The sequence below is a fragment of the Bos indicus genome, chromosome 14 (genome assembly GCF_029378745.1).
Source record: "Bos indicus isolate NIAB-ARS_2022 breed Sahiwal x Tharparkar chromosome 14, NIAB-ARS_B.indTharparkar_mat_pri_1.0, whole genome shotgun sequence".
Lineage (NCBI taxonomy): Eukaryota > Metazoa > Chordata > Mammalia > Artiodactyla > Bovidae > Bos > Bos indicus.
In genome coordinates this window covers 76044699-76065518 of record NC_091773.1, presented here as the reverse complement: position 1 = coordinate 76065518, position 20820 = coordinate 76044699, and the positions used below count along the sequence as shown (strand labels likewise).

Sequence of the window (20820 nt, the reverse complement as noted above, 5' to 3'; positions counted from 1 at the left end):
ATCCTCAGTGATTCACTTTCCACTTAACTTTGGGGTTAAAAAGGAAAAGAACTTACTGTGGAAATTATTTTGTCTCCTGAGTTTTTCTTTCCAATTAGCTTTTTTTAAACAATTTTTAAAATTGAAGTGAAGTCGCTCAGTCATGTCTGACTCTTTGCGACCCCATGGACTGTAGCCTACCAGGCTCCTCCCTCCATCAGATTCTCCAGGCAAGAGTACTGGAGTGGGTTGCCGTTTCCTTCTTTTAAAATTGAGGTATAGCTAATTTGTTAATACAAAAGCTGAGATTTTTGATTTATAAATTTTAATGCCATTTAATTTGGAAAACATTTAATAGTAAGGCTCCATATCTAAACCTGTATTTCTTGACTCATTAACTTTAGACAATGGATATTGACAATCTAATACAAAATGAGAAAACTTTCTTCATATCTTAATTTGATTATTAATGTCTAATAAATATTAATGTCTAAGTCTTTGGCTAAATTCATACCTTCAAATATTATTAGTACACATCCATTAGTTTTCAAGGTTCTTTAGTCTGAACTACTATCTGTTGTGTGAGGAAATTTATACAAATATGTTTTATACTTTTGCTTCTCTGATGAAACTTCCAGTTTGTTACTCATTATTATTTATACTGTCCCCACTAGAATCATGGAGAATCTAAAATTTGTGTTAAGGTTTAAGGATTTACTTAACCCTTGTTAGAATGCATGCTTGCTAAATTGGATCAGTTGTGACTCTTTGAGACCCTATGGATGGTAGCCCACCAGGCTCCTCTGTCCATGGAATTCTCCAGGCAAGAATACCGGAGTGGGTTGCCATACCCTCCTCCAGGGGATCTTCCTGATCCAGGAATCGAACTCACAACTCTTACTTCTCCTGCATTGGCAGGCAGGTTCTTTACCACTAGTGCCACCTGGGAAGCCCCTTGACTAGCACAGTCCATACCATTTAAGCCTTAGTTGTATGTCTATCAAATTGTATTTTTCAGAGAGCTCATGGTACATTATAATCTCTGAAGTTTTTATTTGTTACCTTTATTTTTATTTATATATACCTTATATACTTATTATATATATTTATAAAATTACCTTTATATTTATATTTAAGAAAAATTTGTCTTACTGTTTGTCAGGGAAAAAATTGTCTTACTGTTTGCCAGGACTTTGCTGCAGAGAAAACTAAGGCCAAACTGAGTTTTAACTCTTACAGGAGACACTTCCTCTTTTGGCTGGGTGCTAAAATAATTGTTTACCTTTGAAACAGCAACGTTTAGAAGGTAACCCAGTGCATCTAAAATATCTAGTCTCTTTGTAGATCCTTAACTATGCTTTCTCTTTCCCGTGCTGGGTCATGGTATTTAGTTCTTCAGATTCAGGTCTTTGTATGAGAAAAATGTTCTTGTATTATATATTCAAGATTCCCCCCTCCCTGCCACACATACCCTTACCATTGTTACTATTTCCTTCTTCAGGAATAGTTTTCACATGTAGTGTCTCCTGTCTTCATTTATCACTTTCATCTTTTTTTCTTCTCTATTTATGTGAACATCTATGCTCTAGGACCATATTTTCTTAATACTCTATTGACATTTTTGCTATTTCTAATGTAGATTTTGTTATAATTATTTTTCTTTCCTTTCTTGAATATAACCTGTTCATTTGTAATTTATTTATATAGTTTTATTTATATTTAATGCCTTATGGGTCATTTTTCTTTCATCAAGAGTTTGTGTGTGTGTGTGGTGGGACTTTCTTCCCATTTCCTATTTATTATATCTTCTAATGCATGTTATTTTTCATTTGATAAGTTAAGTGTTTTCACAATTTCTCTTAGAGTATGTTATGCCTAGGTATTAGTATTGTTGAATGATGGTTATTTTTTGGAAGGTGGATTACTTGCAAGAAAAATGAATGAACTAGGGTAGCAGACTGATGGGATTTTCTTGTATGTTAACTGTGAACACTTTCTCATCAGCTCTGTTCTGTACTCTTCCCTAAATTGTATGTCTCTAATTAGTGCTGTCATAATTCAAGTGTCATAATTCTGCCAAGGTTTCTTGGTAGAGATTTCTCTATTTCTCTTTAATGACTGACTGAGATCAGCTGCTTCTGTGATTGTCACCTAACATTTGCCCTCTATTTTACCATTACAACAACCTGACTCCTAAAAAGAATATAAGTACAGGTGGAATTCTTGTTCGACTCTACATTTCATATATATCATGGGCTTAGGGTTCTTGAGAGTATTCAGTCTTGAGACCCTGCCATTCCAGGTAAGAGTTCATCGGTTGTATCCTCCAGGACCCTACAATCTTCCCCTGGAGAACTCTGCTTGTTTCCTCAAACGAGAGAAGTATGCGTATGCTTGCTTCTTTTAAGGTTCATTGACATCACATCATTTGGCTGATGTTCTTCAAAGTTTGTAGTAAGGAAATGTGTTTAATCCTCAGTGTAATGAAGATCTGAATATTTCCCCTTTGTACACTTTTTTACTTAGTGAACTCTTTGCCATGGTGAATAGCTTTTTAATGCCAAAAATGACATTTCTGTGATCTTCAACCTCATGTAGAAAAGAAGGTAAAATGATCCATGTACAGTACCCTACAAGGGGCAGAGTTGTTTCATTTGTTCATCTATTAGCTTTTGGTGGGTATTCTTTGCCATATTCTTTAGAAACTTTATATTCATCAGCTATTCCTGCCTTCATTGGTTTTCCTTGATGTATTTTCCTTGCGTGCAACTGACCTTTGTCTGACATATAGAACAATGTTCTAATTTTCCATTATAATTTAACAAACAATATTTATTTAAATTCAAGCATTGTGTTAAGTTCTAGTGTTTCATATATGAGTGAAGAAGTGGATCCTACCTTTAGGGGACAGTGATAAATTGAAATAAACATTAAGTACAATTGAAAAAATCATAACAAAGGATGATGCTTGCTCCACTACAACTCTTTTCAGGTTTAGTAAAACTGCTTTTTCTGAGTGATGAGAAGTTTAAATGTCACAGACAAGTCAACTTTTGGGATGGATCTAAATGGATGGATAAGCTTTTTTTTTTTTTTTTTTAAGTTGAGAAAGAACCAAAGAGAATATCATAATGAAAGGACTAAATATGTTCATGGAGGAGATAGCAAACGTGTGGAAAATGTGTTATTGAAACATGGGGAGCAAGGGAGATGAACATGGTGGTGGTGTTTAATGAAGTTCAATGAGGTTAATTTATGATTTGGAAAGGCATTGTGTTCCATACAAAGTTATGTGATCACCACTGGGATTTTCTTTCCTTCTCTTTTTTGTGGTCGCACTGTATGGCATATGGGATCTTAGTTCCCCCACCAGGGATCAAACCCACACGCAGTGGAAGTGTGGAGTCTTAACCACTGACTGCCAGGGAAGTCCCTCCCATTGGAATTTTAGAAAGTACTGTGATACTAGCATGAAGGATGGGTTGGGACAGAAGAGACTGGAGTCAGGAAGACTAGAGAGATTATTGCAATAATACAGATGAGACGCCGAGAGGCTCTCAAACACGATTCTGACATGTTGCCTGCATGGGAGTGGCACTTCTTCACAGCGGCCCTATTTGGCGGCTTCACCATTAGGATTGGAGAAGACATGTTTGAAAGATACTTTAGAATACATTTCAAAAGAGGCAGAATGGATGGGTTTCATAACACATTGGCCTTGAAAGGGAAACAAAAGAATGGGACCCCAAGTTGGCGATGGAGTTATGGAAAATAACAGGATTTTCTTAACCCAGGTGGAGGATGCAGGAAAAGGGTCAGGCTTTTGAGGGACAGAAGTATGAGAGGAATTATCACTGAAGTTTTTGCTACCTTGAGTTTGATTTCCCTGGATGATATTCACATGGCTATCAGTAAAGTGAAAGTTAGAATTCTGGGCTAGAGAGTTTGGTGTGAGGATCTGAAGTGTATGTGTGACAGTGGGGATGTGAGTGCTGATAAGCTCATACAAGGAGAGGGTCTAAACTGAGAAGACAAGACAGGGACCCTGAGAATGGATTGGTGGACAGCTTGCTCAGAGGAGGAAGATGGGAGTTTGTAGGGCAGCCTCGTAAGGAAGAGGCAAGTTAGAAAGGCACGGTGTCACAGAGGTCTCACAGGCAGAAACTTCAGCAGTGTCAAACGTCAAACGGGTTAGTATGATGAAGACTGAAAAGAATTTACTGGGCTAGAAACTACAGGATTTCCCATAATTTTTAATAAAGACAATTTTAAACAAATAATGAAGGTAAAAGATAAATTTTAGTGAGTGGAAAAGTGAATGTGAGTTGAGGCAATAAAGATGTAGATGATTGCATTCATCAAGATATAAACAAAGCTGTGTCAACAATTTGTTGTATAACATTCCCCTCATTTTCCCCTCTTCAGTTAATACGTGTTTATTTTAACGTCAACTGCTCAGACAAGGGGCAGAACAACATAGGCCCGCTTGTATAGTTGTCCATGATGGTATGTCAACTTTTATTTTTAGAAGCTCTTCATTGGACACTATTTCTTTGCCTTTTGATGGTTTATTTAATTGAAAATGTTCAAGTGCCTATGTTTATTGAATGTTATTTGAAGAAGAATTAACTTTGGGATTTTAGAAAACAGCAATTAGTGAAGAGAAAAGAATAAACACACTATTAACCATTGACATAGTGAAAGGTTGCTGCTATGAGCCATGAACAATGCCCAGATTCATGGCCTCCAGAGGAAACGAATTCAGTCTGAGGCTTGATCACTCAGAGCTTTTTGTGTAGAAAAGTTTTATTCAAGTATAAAAGAGATAGTGAAAACTTCTGACATAGACATCAGAAGGAGACAGAAAGAGTGCTCCCTTGCTAGCTTTTAGCAAGGAGTTCTGGTGGCTCAGAGGTTAAAGCGTCTACCTGGAAAGCGGGAGACACAGGGGTTCAATCCCTGGGTCAGGAAGATCCCCCGGAGAAGGAGCTGGCAACGCACTCCAGCACTCTTGGCTGGAGAATCCCATAGAGGGAGGAGCCTGGTGGGCTACAGTCCATGGGGTGGCAAAGAGTTGGACATGACTGAGCGACTTCACTTTCACTTATATGCCTATTAGCAAGCTGATGATTAGAGAAAAGAAACACCTCAAAACTGAGAGAGCTGCACCAGGACCCTCTCCCACAACATGCATTTTGAGATAGCAATGGCACAGGGTGAGTCATCCTGGCCATAACACAATGGACATGAATCTTGAAGAAAGGCAGATTTCCAAGCAAATACATAGTTCATTAACATATCCCAAGAAAGACATTTCCATGAGAAAAACTGCATTGGTTAGCTCAAGGTTTGTGATAAAGTCAAGTTCAGGTGGAACCAGGTGTCACCACAACACAAAAAAGAAGCCTCCTTTAATTTTGCGTAGAGAAGGAAAAAACAGAATCTGCCACTCGCAGTTCATCCCTCCTGCCACTTGGGGACCTCTGGCCTCCCACCCGAGCTGTTAACACTCTCGGTAGGTGTGTTTCAGCTCAGTTCAGCCCAGTTCAGTCGCTCAGGCCTGTCTGAGTCTTTGCGACCCCATGAATGGCAGCACGCCAGGCCTCCCTGTCCATCACCAACTCCCGGAGTTCACCCAAACCCATGTCCATTGAGTCGGCAATGCCATCTAACCATCTCGTCCTCTGTTGTCCCCTTCTCCTCCTGCATTTATTCTCTATTATTACACAAATTTAGGCTTATTTATTAATAGAAACATAGAACTAGATCAACTGTCCAAGTATATACAGAGAATTAGTTGCTTATTTATTAATAGAAACATAGAACTAGATCAACCATCCAAGTATATACAGAGAATTAGTTAGACTGATAGTCTCTGATGGACATTTTCCTTTCTCCTACCCTACTCCTTGTTCTTTACTTTAGTCCTATGCTAGAATTCACTCCTACTTATTAGTATAAGAATTGCTATTCTTACTAAAAGTTTATTGATAATGTTTCTGTTACTACTGCTACTTAACCATTTGTACTCTGAATACTGTACTAAGCCAATTTCTACTTATCACTGGATTCATCATTAGAGTAGAGAACGCTACAGTTAATTGCTTTGAAGCAGTCTGTTTTGTAGGCTTCCCAGGCGGTGCTGACGGTAAAGAACACGCTTGCCAAGGCAGAAGATATGAGCAACACAGGTTTGATCTGTGGGTTGGGAAGATCCCCCGGAGAAGCCAATGGCAACCCATTCCAGTATTCTTGCCTGGAGACTCTGACGGACAGAGGAGCCTGGCAGGCTATGGTCCGTAGAGTTGCAGAGTCAGATGCGACTGAAGTGACTTGGCATGCATGCGTACTCTGACATTTTCTCATGGTGTTCTCACATTTTCTCTTTGGCTCCACTGTTCATCTCCTTTATCTTGCCCTATAAGCCACTCAGATGAGCTTAGTCTCATAGTAAATAGTAGTTATGCATTTACAGTATTGTTAAGGCTTCACTTATTCTACGGCTTTCTCTTTGTTTTATGCAAAAGATATTTATCTGTTACACTTTTAAGGGAAAGCTTGTTGGAGAAAAATAATTTAGTCTTCAGTGCAGTTCTGTTAAGTTGCTTAGTCGTGACTCTTTGCGACCCCAGGGACTGCAGCATGCCAGGCCTCCCTGTCCATCACCAACTCCCAGAGTTTACCCAAACTCATGTCCATTGAGTCAGTGATGCCATCCAACCATCTCATCTTCTATCGTCCCCTTATTCTCCCGCCTTCAATCTTTCCCATCATCAAGGTCTTTTCAAATGAGTCAGTTCTTTGCATCAGATGGTCAAAGTATTGGAGTTTCAGCTTCAACATCAGTCCTTCCAAAGAATATTCAGGACTGATTTCCTTTAGGATGAACTGGTTGGATCTCCTTGCAGTCCAAGGGACTCTCAAGAGTCTTCTCCAGCACCACAGTTCAAAAGCATCAATTCTTGGCACTTAGCCTTCTTGAGGGTTCAACTCTCACATCCATACATGACTACTGGAAAAACCATAGCCTTGACTAGACAGACAGACCTTTGTTGGCAAAGTAATATGTCTGCTTTTTAATATGTCTAGGTTGGTCATAACTTTTCTTACAAGGAGTAAGCATCTTTTAATTTCATGGCTGCAGTCACCATCTGCAGTGATTTTGGAACCCAGAAAAATAAAGTCTGCCACTATTTCTTTCCCCATCTATTTCCCATGAAGTGATAGGACCAGATGCCATGATCTTCCTTTTCTGAATGTTGAGCTTTAAGCCAACTTTTTCACTCTCCTCTTTCACTTTCTTCAAGAGGGTCTTTAGTTCTTCACTTTCTGCCATAAGGGTGGTGTCATCTTCATATCTGGGGTTATTGATATTTCTCCCAGCAGTCTTGATTCCAGCTTGTGCTTCATCCAGCCCAGTGTTTCTCATGATGTACTCTGCACATAAGTTAAATAAGCAAGGTGACAATATACAGAATTTACCTACTTCTTTCCCTATTTGGAACCAGCTTGTTGTTCCATGTCCAGTTCTAACTGTTGCTTCCTGACCTGCACACAGATTTCTCAAGAGGCAGGTCAGGTGGTCTGGTATTCCCCTCTCCTTAAGAATTTTCCACAGTTTGTTGTGATCCACACAGTCATAGGCTTTGGCATAGTCAATAAAGCAGAAGTAGATGTTGTCTGGAACTCTCTTGCTTTTTTGATGATCCAGCAGATGTTGGCAATTTGATCTCTGGTTCCTCTGCCTTTTCTAAAACCAGCTTGAACATTTGGAAGTTCACGGTTAATGTAATGTTGAATTTAGTCTTATTACTAATTTATACTTATTACTTTATATAAAGATAAAATGTATATTTATATTTTAACATATCTTTATAACACCCATCACAAACAATTCACCATACTGCACAAATATGAAAATATATATCTACTCCTGAAGTAATATTAAGACATGTAAACAAGAGATCATCAATATGTCACTCAGATAAAACACTGGATTTTTCTTCTATTTCAATAATATATAGTGGGCCATATAGTGGGTTTATTAAAGATATATATTGGCTTCCCTGGTGGCTCAGATGGTAAAGAATCTGCTGGCAATGCAGGAGTCATGGGTTCAATCCCTGGGTCAGGAAGATGCCCTGAAGAAGGGAATGGCTATCCACTCTAGTATTGTTGCTTGGAGAATTCCATGGACAGAGGAGCCTGGTGGGCTACAGTCCATGGGATAGCAAAGAGTTGGACAAGATAGAGCAAGTTTAGTTTTTCAATTTAATAATATACAGTGAACCTTTTACATAGTTAAAGATATGCTCAGTTGCTAAGTTGTATCCAACTCTGCAACCCCAGGGACTGTAGCCCAGCCCACCAGGCTCCTCTGTACATGGAATTTTCCTGGCAAGAATACTGGAGTGGGTTGCCATTTCCTTATCCACAGTAAAGATATAGATAAAGATAATTGTTAATTTCACCATGAATTTCAAGTTTAAAATTCTTTATAACCATTCATTTATATCAGCCACTAATCTCTTTTCAAATTTACTCTTCTCAAAATCCTTTATTTTTATCCCCAATATAGGGTTAAGCCTCTTCTACCTTTGCTTAAAGCCCAGATAAGACATATTTATGAAGAGAAAAAAGACTGGAAAATAATATAAGCTTAGTCCTCTTTATACTGTTGAAGCCTTATCCTTCTATTAAATTTTATTACCAGAAATGCTCAACTTTATAATTTCATGGTAAAGTCTTTTGCTTTTTTCCTTTTTAATGAAACTGCATGAAAGACAAGATCTAATATATTGTTCAGTGGCCTTTATGTAAAACCTTTGTGACAAATACCTCTTGGAAATGAGGCTTCCCTCATAGTTCAGTCAGTAAAGAATCTGCCTGCAATGCAGGAGACTGGGGTTTGATTCCTGGGTCGGGAAGATTCCCTGGAGAAGGAAATGGCAACCCACTCCAGTATTCTTGCCTGGAGAATCCCATGGACAGAGGAGCCTGGCAGGCTACGGTCCACGGTGTCACAACAGTTGGACACGACTTAGTGACTAAAACACCAATATATTGTTCAGTGGCTTTTATGTAAAACCTTTGTGACCAAAACCTCTTGGAAATGAGGATCAGTGGAGATTTTTTTTGGTGAATTGTAAAGTATCCTTGGAGAAGGCAATGGCAGCCCACTCCAGTATTCTTGCCTGGAAAATCCCATGGATGGAGGAGCTGCGAGTACTATCTAGCTTATTCTAGATTTTTGAGTTCACTTGGCTGTGCCAAGCCCTGTGCAAACTTGTACCTTCAGATGCTGCAGCTTTCCTCAGGCAAGGTGAACTTTGAATTTTTCTATTCTTTACTGGCAATTCATAGTCTGATAATACCTGTCCTATGGATTTTATATTTTTGCTTTACCTGAAAGATGAATATATTTACTTTTTCAAAGCCCCTTTCAAAGTCAGAATTTCTCAAACCTTGTCCTTTTCCCAAATCTCTATGGCACCATCCGCCTTTTATGTCCACACCAGTCCCCAGGGCTATTTCTGACCCTGTTCTTAAACTCAGTTAAGAAGATGGACTAAATCAATACTTAGTGTTAAGTCTTTTCTTAACTCATGTATATAAATCTACTATAAAATTTTATATAATATCCTATAATAGAAATATTACTATACTAAAAGTATTTTGATATAATTTAATTGTCACTTGATTCATTTAAAATAATAATTCCATATAATGCTAAAATGCAATTAGCTAATTTTTCCTTAAGTTTTAACTGAGTAATTTAAGTAAGAAGATGCCTAAAATGTATAATTAGAATTTTCAAGTGTATTAAATGGTGATGATTTATGTGGTAGGTAGCAGCCAGTTTTTTGTTTAAATTTTACTAATCTCAATTTTGCATTTAGAAAGTGGTTATCTGCTGTTGATTCATTTTTAGATCACAAAAGGCTTAAACCATTTTTGAAATTTTATGATTCCGTAATCTGGCATTAAAGTGGATATATTTATTGAAATGCGGTCAATGAATACATTTTGACAAAGGGTTAGAAAAGCCTTAGGCCACTGATTTTCTCAGTACCTCTTCACTAAGGGAAGGAGTAATGTGCACCTCAGTGTTTGTTACTGCTTTCCATTCTACAACATTTCCAACAGTATGCATTCTCCCGGGATATGGAGAGGCCCTGTTATGTGAGTGCCCATCTTTGTAATGATGGTTGTCATCAATATTCTATCTTCCTTTTCATCTCCTTTGAAAGATGTCAGTTCTTTCTGGCACTGAAGGGGAATGACAATTAGTTTGCTTCTTGGCTATGATTACTATCTTTCTGCTTGTAAGGGAGTGTGTGTGATTTGCTTACACTTGAACTTCAGAAGGAATTGCAAAATGAATCCAGACCCTGGAAGATGATTTGTAGAGCTCTGATGAGGAGCTAGCCAACGATGGGGCCCTGCATAGGAATGAACAAAAATGACTAGTATTTCAGAGATAGACAGGGTGATAAAGGGAGAGGGAGACCTCAAGAAAACTCTTGTTTGAATTTTTATATCTAGAGTTCTGGAACCACTTCACGTTTGAAAGGCATAGGATAAAGATTCTGAAAGGCTTGATTCCAGAGAAGTGACGTGATATAAACATTCCATTTACTGGAATTAAACACATAAAATATGCCAGACTAAATCTGACATACATGAAAAACATTAAATTCTTTCCTCTTTTTATTTTTTTTTCTCTTTCCTCTTTTTAATCACCCTATGCAATTCTGCTTGTGTATCAAATAAAGTCTGGTAATACCTCATTTTCATAGTCACTGAATTCCTTTACTATGATGAATGTTTGCAATTAAACTCTGTTTGCAAATTTGGTTAATAAGGTTGCAGAAAATTACATTTTTAATTGATTTTTTTTTAATTTTGCAGACTTGCAAAAATCTAGGCACATTGATTATGGTCAGTTGAATGCATTATGCCACATGAGAGAAAAACAACACAGGTAGGTTATCATGCCTTCCTTTTCCTGTCACTCAAATGAATATGGATATGTTTGTTCCATGGATAAAGTACAGTAATAAACCATTGTTGACTCTCAGAGGTACCTGATTTACCACACAGATAAAAATATCTGAAAACCTGGAGGTTATTTCTCCAGGTTGAAGGGGCAGACTATATATGTCATATTTTAAGGAAACAATTTAGTGTGAAGCACGCATAACTCATCCCCAGCTGGACCCTTTCTAGAACTCAGAAAGCAGTCATAAGAGAAAAAAGCTTCAAATGGTTGAAAACACAAATCCTGAGTGAAATAGGCACTTTAGCTGTGCCTAGGAGATGCCTAGTTGAAATATATTCAACCGAAAGAACTAAAAAAATATTGGTTTAAAGCTCAGGATACTTAAGATATGTGATACTTGAAGATACAATTTTCAAAAAATCTATTTTCTTGTAAACTCCTTTTCCCAAGTTGGATTTTTGAAATTATAAAACTAGCTAGTTTGTTTCCTGTCCATCAGCGTCTATCTATCCTCCTACTTTTCTTCACTGGGAGAGGCCCTTGCCTCATCTTAAGTCATATCCTCTTAACCACTTCAAATTATTTACATCTTCATTGATGTAAATTATTTACATAATTATTACATAATTATTTACAAGTTATTTGCAAATTATTTACATCTTCATTCATGTATTTACATAATTATTTAAAAATTATTACATAATTATTTATAAATTATTTACATCTTACATCTCTCTACTTTTCCTTTCTAGGAGAAAGAGAGGAGGCTATGCTTTTTTAAAAAATTTTTCCAAAGCTTACATTTTTTACTATGCCTTCTTGTCCTTTTTGTACACATGGCATCTTTTGCCATAGGGTTAAGAATTAAATAAACTTACTCTGGAGTCAGGCAAGTTGCCTGGTTTTAATCCCGGCTCAGCCACTTCCCAGCTGTGTGGCCTTGCATAATTTCTTTTTACCTCAGTTTTCTCATTAGTAAAATGGAAATAACAGTCTTATCCATTTCAAAGAATTATTAGGATGATTAAATGAGCTAATGTATATGTAAAGAGTATCTGGTACATGGTAAGAGCTATATAAGTATTTTCATTATTGTTTAAAAAAGCTCACCCAGGCTTTTGACTATTGAATTTATATGCAGCTCCCCCCACCTTTTTTTTTTTTTTTTTTCACATAAAAGATTTTATGTGAAGCTTTTGGAGCAGAACACTTCTTTTACCCTTATTTTCCTTTTGCTTTCTAGGCCAGTTATTTTATTTAAAATTTATTTCTAGATTCTACCTCCTTACCTTTGAGGAATCATAATAAGGGAGATTAAATCATGTAGATCTGGGTCTGCCAAAGAATCCATTCTACAAAACTTTTAGCAGCCTTCATCTGTCTGGATTGAGAATCCCTTCCAGGCAGTGTTGCCTCATCAGACAATCGTCTGGTCCGGCTGCAGTCTGGCTGTCCTGCCTCACTTTCTTCTATTTAGTCCCGTGTTTTCTGTGCCTCTCTTAGACACTGTCTGTGTGTGCTCCGTCGCTCAGTCACGTCTGGCTCTGTGGCCCTTTGTACTGCATCCCACTAGGCTCCTCTGACCATAAGATGTTCCAGCCAGTGATACTGGAGCGGGCTGTCATTCCCTCCTCCAGGCGATCTTGCCAACCCAGGGACTGAACTTGCCTCTCCTGCAGATTCTTTACCTCTGAGTTATCACGGAAGCCCCTCTCTTTCTTTTTGCAAACACCAGGGGCCCGGAAAGGGGCACATTTTAGGGGGACTATGTATAGGTTTTGGCTCATTCTTTTAGAAAACATTTTGTTGTTGCTGTTCAGTCACTAAGTTGTGTCTGACTCTTTGTGACCCCATGGACTGCAGCACGTGTTCTCCTGGAGTTTGCTCAAATTCATGTCCATTGATTCGGTGATGCTATCTAACCATTTCAGCCTCTGCCACTCTCTTTTCCTTTTGCCTTCAGTCTTTCCCAGCATCAGGGGCTTTCCGGTGAGGTGGGTCTTCCCATCAGGTGGCCAAAGTATTGAAGCTTCAGCTTTCGCAGCAGTCCTTCCAATGAATATTCAGGATTGATTTCCTTTAAGATTGACTGTTTTGATCTCCTTGCAATCCAAGGGAGGGACTCTCAAGGGACTTCTCCAACACCACAATTTGAAAGCATCAATTCTTTGGTGTTCAGCCTTCTGTATGGTTTAACTCTCACATCTGCTTGTGACTATTGGAAAAATCATAGCTTTGACTATACAGACCTTTGTCAGCAAAGTGATGTCTGCTTTTTAATACACTGTCTAGTTTTGTCATAGCTTTTCTTCCAAGGAGCAAGCGTCTTAAATTCATGGCTGCAGTCACCTTCACAAAGTTAGATATGGAAATAGGTATTTAAAATAAGAAAACAAACTACAACAAATTAATAAAGACTTGACATTCAGGTTTCTTTTCCTTCATGAGACTTCTTAAGGCAATTTATCCAAAATACATACATAGAAATTACTTAAGTCTTTCAGAGAGATTTAAGAAAAATTTGCTCTTCCATATTTATTTCATATGTATTATATGTTTAAAATGACCAATGAAATATACTTTTTCCTGTAATAAAAACAGAAAGCCTGAGAATTAAATGACCCAAGGATTAAATTTTTCTTATACATGTAAACTATGAAAGATTGTAGTTTTGGAGTCTACTATTTTCTGGATGCAGTGGAAGGGTATAGAGGCTTCTCATTGCGATGGCGTCTCTTGTTTCAGAGCATGCGCTCTAGGTTGCATGGGCTTTAGTAGTTGTGGCTCCCAGGCTCCAGAACGCAAGATCAAAAGTTGTGGTGCATGGGCTTAGCTGCTCTGCACCATGTGGGATCCTCCTGGATCAGGGTTCAAACTTTTGTCTCCTGCATTGGCAGGCAGATTCTTTACCACTGAGCCACTAGGGAAGCTCAGGTCTTTGTTTTGATATTCAGTTCAATTCAGTCACTCAGTCGTGTCTGACTCTTTGCGACCCCATGAATTGCAGCACACCAGGCCTCCCTGTCCATCACCAACTCCTGGAGTTCACTCAGACTCACGTCCATCGAGTCAGTGATGCCATCCAGCCATCTCATCTGTCGTCCCCTTCTCCTCCTGCCCCCGATCCCTCCCAGCATCAGAGTCTTTTCCAATGAGTCAACTCTTTGCATGAGGTGGCCAAAGTACTGGAGTTTCAGCTTTAGCATCATTCCTTCCAAAGAAATCCCAGGGCTGATCTCCTTCAGAATGGACTGGTTGGATCTCCTTGCAGTCCAAGGAACTCTCAAGAGTCTTCTCCAACACCACAGTTCAAAAGCATCAGTTCTTCAGCGCTCAGCCTTCTTCACAGTCCAACTTTCACACCCATACATGAGCACAGGAAAAACCATAGCCTTGACTAGACAGACCTTTGTTGGCAAAGTAATGTCTCTGCTTTTGAATATGCTATCTAGGTTGGACATAACTTTTCTTCCAAGGAATAAGCATCTTTTGATTTCATGGCTACAATCACCATCTGCAGTGATTTTTGGAGCCCCAAAAAATAAAGTCTGACACTGTTTCCACTGTTTTCCCATCTATTTCCCATGAAGTGATGGGACCGGATGCCATGATCTTCATTTTCTGAATGTTGAGCTTTAAGCCAACTTTTTCACTCTCCACTTTCACTTTCATCAAGAGGCTTTTGAGTTCCTCTTTACTTTCTGCCATAAGGGTGGTGTCATCTGCATATCTGAGGTTATTGATATTTCTCCTGGCAATCTTGATTCCAGCTTGTGTTTTTTTTAGTCCAGCATTTCTCATGATGTACTCTGCATATAAGTTAAATAAAGTGAAGTGAAGTAAAGTGAAGTCACTCAGTTGTGCCCGACTCTTTGTGACCCCATGGACAGTAGCCTGCACCAAGCTCCTCCGTCCATGGGATTTTCCAGACAAGAGTACTGGAGTGGGTTGCCATTTCCTTCTCCAGGGAATCTTCCCAACCCAGGGATCGAACCCAGTTCTTCCGCATTGTAGACAGACGCTTTACCATCTGAGCCACCAGGGAATAAGCAGGGTGACAAGATACAGCCTTAACGTACTCCTTTTCCTATTTGGAAGCAGTCTGTTGTTCCATGTCCAGTTCGAACTGTTGCTTCCTGACCTGCATACAAATTTCTCAAGAGGCAGGTCAGGTGGTCTGGTATTCCCATCTCTTTCAGAGTTTTCCACAGTTTATTGTGATCCACACAAAGGCTTTGGCATAGTCAATAAAGCAGAAATACATGTTTTTCTGGAACTCTCTTGCTTTTTCCATGATCCAGCGGATGTTGGCAATTTGGTCTCTGGTTCCTCTGCCTTTTCTAAAACCAGCTTGAACATCAGGAAGTTCACAGTTCACGTATTGCTGAAGCCTGGCTTGGAGAATTTTGAGCATTACTTTACTAGCGTGTGAGATGAGTGCAATTGTGCGGTAATTTGCGCATTCTTTGGCATTGCCTTTCTTTGGGATTGGAATTGAAAATTGACCTTTTCCAGTCCTGTGGCCACTGCTGAGTTTTCCAAATTTGCTGGCATAGTGAGTGCAGCACTTTCACAGCATCATCTTTCAGGATTTGAAATAACTCAACTGGAATTCCATCACCTCCACTAGCATTGTTCATAGTGATGCTTTCTAAGGCCCACTTGACTTCACATTCCAGGATGTCTGGCTCTAGGTGAGTGATCACACCATTGTGATTATCTGGGTCATGAAGATCTTTTTTGTACAGTTCTTCTGTGTATTCTTGCCACCTTTTCTTAATATCTTCTGCTTTTGTTAGGTCCATACCATTTCTGTCCTTTATCGAGCCCACCTTTGCATGAAATGTTCCCTTGGTATCTCTAATTTTCTTGAAGAGATCTCTAGTCTTTCCCATTCTGTTGTTTTCCTCTATTTCTTTGCAATGATCTGCAAGGAAAGCTTTATCTCTCCTTGCTATTCTTTGGAACTCTGCATTCAGATGCTTATATCTTTTCTTTTCTCCCCTGATTTTTGCGTCTCTTATTTTCACAACTATTTGTAAGGCCTCCTCAGACAGCCATTTTGCTTTTTTGAATTTCCTTTTCTTGGGGATGGTCTTGATCCCTGTCTCCTGTACAATGTCATGAACCTCCATCCATAGTTCATTAGCACTCTGTCTATCATATCTAGTCCCTTAAATCTATTTCTCACTTCCACTGTATAATCATAAGGGATTTGATTTAGGTCATACCTGAATGGTCTAGTGGTTTTCCCCTCTTTCTTCAATTTAAGTCTGAATTTGGCAGTAAGCAGTTAATGATCTGAGCCACAGTCTGCTCCTGGTCTTGTTTTTACTGAATTTATAGAGCTTCTTCATCTTTGGCTGCAAAGAATATAATCAATCTGATTTTGGTGTTGACCCTCTGGTGATGTCCATGTGTAGAGTCTTCTCTTGTGGTGTTGGAAGAGGGTGTTTGTTATGACCAGTGTGTTCTCTTAGAAAACTCTATTAGCCTTTGCCCTGCTTCATTCTGTATTCCAAGGCCAACTTTTCTTGTTACTCCAGGTGTTTCTTGACTTCCTACTTTTGCATTCCAGTCCCTGTAATGAAAAGGACATATTTTGGGGGTGTTAGTTCTATTAGTGTGCATTTAAAAAAAGAAACATCAAAATTGGTGAATTTTTGTGTTCAGTTTAGTTCAGTTCAGTTTAGTCACTCAGTCGTGTCCGACTCTTTGTGACCCCATGAATCTCAGCACGCCAGGCCTCCCTGTCCATCACCAACTCCTGGAGTTTACCCAAACTCAAGTCCATCGAGTGGGTGATGCCATCCAGCCATCTCATGCTCTGTCATTCCCTTCTCCTCCTGCCTCCAATCCCTCGCAGCATCAGGGTCTTTTCCAATGAGTCAACTCTTCACATCAGGTGCCCAAAAGAATTTTTGTGTAAGTATTTTAATATTGAAGGTGGAAGAAAAAACATAACGTTTTCAGCATATTATGCTTTATTATTTCAAGAAAAGTAAAAATACAACTGAAACACACCAAAAAATATCTGTACAGTGTATATAGAAGCTTCTGTGACTAATCAAATGTGTCAAAAGTGGTTTGCAAAGTTTCACATTGAAGATTTCTCGATGGACAATGATCCATGATTGAGTAGACAAGTTGAAGTTGATAGAGATCAAATCGAGACATTAATTGAGAACATGCATTGAAAGTCTGCACCAGCTTGGTTATGTTAATCACTTTGATGTTTGAATTCCACATAAGTTAAGCGAAAAAACCTTCTTGACCATATTTCCACATGAGATTCCTCACTTACACATAGCAAAAATGTTCTGTTTTAAAAACAGATTGTGGTAGGCAATGAAAAGTGGATCATGGACAATAATGTCAAATGGAAGAGATCATGGGGTAAGTGACATGAACCACTACCAACCACACCAGTCTGGTCTGCATCCAAGGCAGGCGATGTGTATATGGTGGGACTGGAAAGGAGTCCTCTATTATGAGTTCCCTCTGGAAAGCCAAAAGTTTAATTCCCTTAAGTACTGCTCCCCAATTAGACCAACTGAAAGCAGCATCTGATGAAAATCATCCGAAATTAGTCAACAGAAAATGCAAAATCTTCCATCAGGAGAACATGCCTGCATGTTTCTTTAATGACCAGTCAAAAAGTATTACAGTTTGGTTGGGAAGTTCTGATTCATTGCCTGTATTCATTAGACATTTCACCTTTGTATTCCATTTATTTTGGTCTTCACAAAATTACCATAATGGAAAAAAATATAAATTTCCTGGAAGACTGTAAAAAGCACCTGCAACCGTTCTCTGTTCAAAGAGGTAAAAAGTTTGGGGAAGATGGAATTATGAAGTTTCCTGGAAAATAGCAGATGGTATTGGAATAAAACACTGATCACAGGATTCAATAAAGTTCTTGGTGAAAATGAAAAATGTATTTTTTACTTAAATATCAAAGGAATATTTTTGCCAACCCAACACACACACACACACACACACACACACACACACACACACACACACGTACATATATGTATTCACTGTCTTTGGATAGCTGTCTTTCCTCCCTGTCCAGGGTGGGAAGGGGAAAAAGGGAGGCTGCTATGCCTTACCATTTACCATGTACCTCGTAATGGTATCTTGTACATGGGCTCAATTCCTGCTGTTAAAGCTGCTCCTGTCTACTATTTAAGTGCATGTGAGTTCTTCTCAGTCCTTCTCACTGAGAATCACACACACACACACACACACACATGCATGCACATATGCTCAGTCGCTTCATTTGTGGCTGACTCTGCGACCCCATGGACTGCAGCCCATCAGGCTCCCCTATCCGTGGGATTTTCCAGGCAAACCGAGTAGGTTGCCATGCCCTCCTCCAGGGGATCTTCCCAACCCAGGGACAAAATCTCATCTCCTGCGTATCCTGCATTGCAGAAGACACGGAGACGCTAGTTCAATCTTTCCTGAAAAATCTCATGAACAGAGGAGCCTGGCAGGCTACAGTCCATGGGGTCACAAGAGTTGGACATGACAGAGCAACTAAACAACAATATGCATACATCCAGAGTACAACCGTTTCTCACCACTTCTACTAAAACCATCTTGGTCCAGAGCACCAGTGCTCTTGCCAGGATTACTGCAATAGCCTATTGACTGATTTTCTTACTCCATCCCTTGCCCATTTACAGTCTGTAAGTTGGCACAGTAGCCAGGGGAATATTGTCAAAATGTACATCAGAACATGGTTTGCTCAAAATATTCGAATGCCTTCCATATCACTCAAGGTAAAAGCTAAGATGTTCACGGTGGCCTGCAGGGTCATACATGATCTCATCCCACTGCGTCTCTAACCACTTCTGGACAAGACCCTCCCGTTTCTTTTGCTCTAACGCAGTTACCTCCACGAGCCATTCCTACCACACCGAGTATGCTCCTGCCTCAGGGCCTTTGCATCATGCTTTTTATCTGGGATGCTCTTCCTTCAGATGTCTACTCTCCTTCATCCCTTACTCCCCTCAGTGTCACAGGGAAGGACAGAATCTGACTCCATGTTGGGTTGGCTGATTTAACCTCTGCTTTCCATTTCTTTCATTAATATCATCACTAAAAGGATTCTGTCTGTAGCTGTGAGCATACACAGTGGTCTGCCTTGGGGAATCCTGCCCATCCACCTGCATGTGAAATGAAAGTGCCTTTGTTCAGCTCACAGGGAGTCACCTTGACCCTGTGAACGGCTGCAGGAGAAATGAACACATCCCCTCCCGAGGCTGGCCAAACCAGGAGACATTTTGCCAGACTTACGGCCTTTTTACTTTACTTCCTCACCTCATCGCCCTTGCTCTTCTATAAAACAAACTAGCATCCAGACCCCAATAAAGTGGTACTCTAGGACCCTAGTTAGCCATCTTCTTGGCTGCCTGACTTTCTGAATAAAGTTCCTCTTCCTTGTCTCAACACCTAGCCTCTTGATTGTGGTCTGTTGTGCAGTGAGCAGACCATGCTCGGACTTGGTTACATCAGGCTTTCTGTGACCAGCCTGTATGAAATAGATACTCTTAGCACTTATTATCCTCTGAGTGTCGCTTTCATTTCTTAATAGGATATCTGGCATATAGTTATACATTTATTTTTGTTTCCTTTCTCTACAGTGAAAACTTCATGAGGAAAAAATTCATTTTATTTCTCATGTATTCTCAGTGATTAGAATAGTATCTGACACATTACTGGTACACTTTAAATATTTGTTGAATAATCTCCTTTATCTGGCATGATAGTTTTCTATAATCTGAATCAATTAATATATTCTTGTTACTACTTGTTGATGTTAATATTACTCCTGAGTGAATATCCCCTAAAGTGCCAAACCTTTTTTATGAACTCCTTTCTCCTGATACTCTTCTTAATCTCCCGTAAAGAAGCTGCCTGCAATACAGGAGACCTGGGTTTGATCCCTGGGTCGGGAAGATCCCCTGGAAAAGGAAATGGCAACCCACTCCAGCATTCTTGCCTGGAGAATCCCATGGACAGAGGAGCCTGATGGGCTACGGTCCATGGTGTCACAACGGTCGGACACGACTTAATGACTAAAACACACACACACACACCATACCATCTTTAATTTTATTTATCCGTCAAGGTCCAGATTGTCTCCCATCAAATGTCATTGTTTTTTATTTTCCTATACATTTGTTTCAGAAAGGCTGTAACCAGGGAGTCTGAATAATTGCATTCTAGCTCTTATTTTGCCATTAAGTGTGATGGAGGTATTTGTAATATCAGTTAAATTCTCAGGGTTCAGTGTTCTCATTTGCAAAAGGAATGACATAAATTTGATCTGACACAAAAAATTTTAGCCTTATTACTGTATAAAGCTGAAGCTATATTTTTATCCACACTTTTATCTTAGTGAATGATAAAATTATCTACACAGCTGTACAAGCCAGAAACTGTTATATCATAAACTCCCATTTTCTCTGCATTTGATAGATAAATTGTAACCACATTACTTATAAGAGCTTTTATAATGGGCTTTTTACATCTCCAGTCTTGTCTCCCAGTGACTCTTCCTTTCCTCCCAGTGATGACGTGACTTCACTACACCTGCACAATATTGTTGAGGGTCTTGTACTTTTTGCTCATATTGATGTCTCGGTCTGAATTACCATCTTCCCATTCATCCCCAACTTCCAATAAATAGGTGAACTAATCTTCATAGTCAACCTAAAATCTTCTCCAAGAAGAGTATTCTTCTCCATTTCCACTTGACTCTGTAATATTTTCTATCAGAGCACTCCTGATAATTTATTATGCTTTTGTTTAAAGTCTCTTTTTCT

General features: G+C 39.1%; 1 protein-coding gene across 1 annotated transcript in view; it reads left to right on the top strand.

The window, feature by feature from the left end:
• Positions 1–20820, top strand: part of LOC139186833 (cyclic nucleotide-binding domain-containing protein 1-like) — a 358895-nt gene that overhangs the window by 12245 nt on the left and 325830 nt on the right. Inside the window, exon 2 of the mRNA XM_070802178.1 lies at positions 10891–10963. Coding sequence (XP_070658279.1) covers positions 10891–10963 — 73 coding nt within the window. The remainder of the gene's footprint in view (positions 1–10890; positions 10964–20820) is intronic.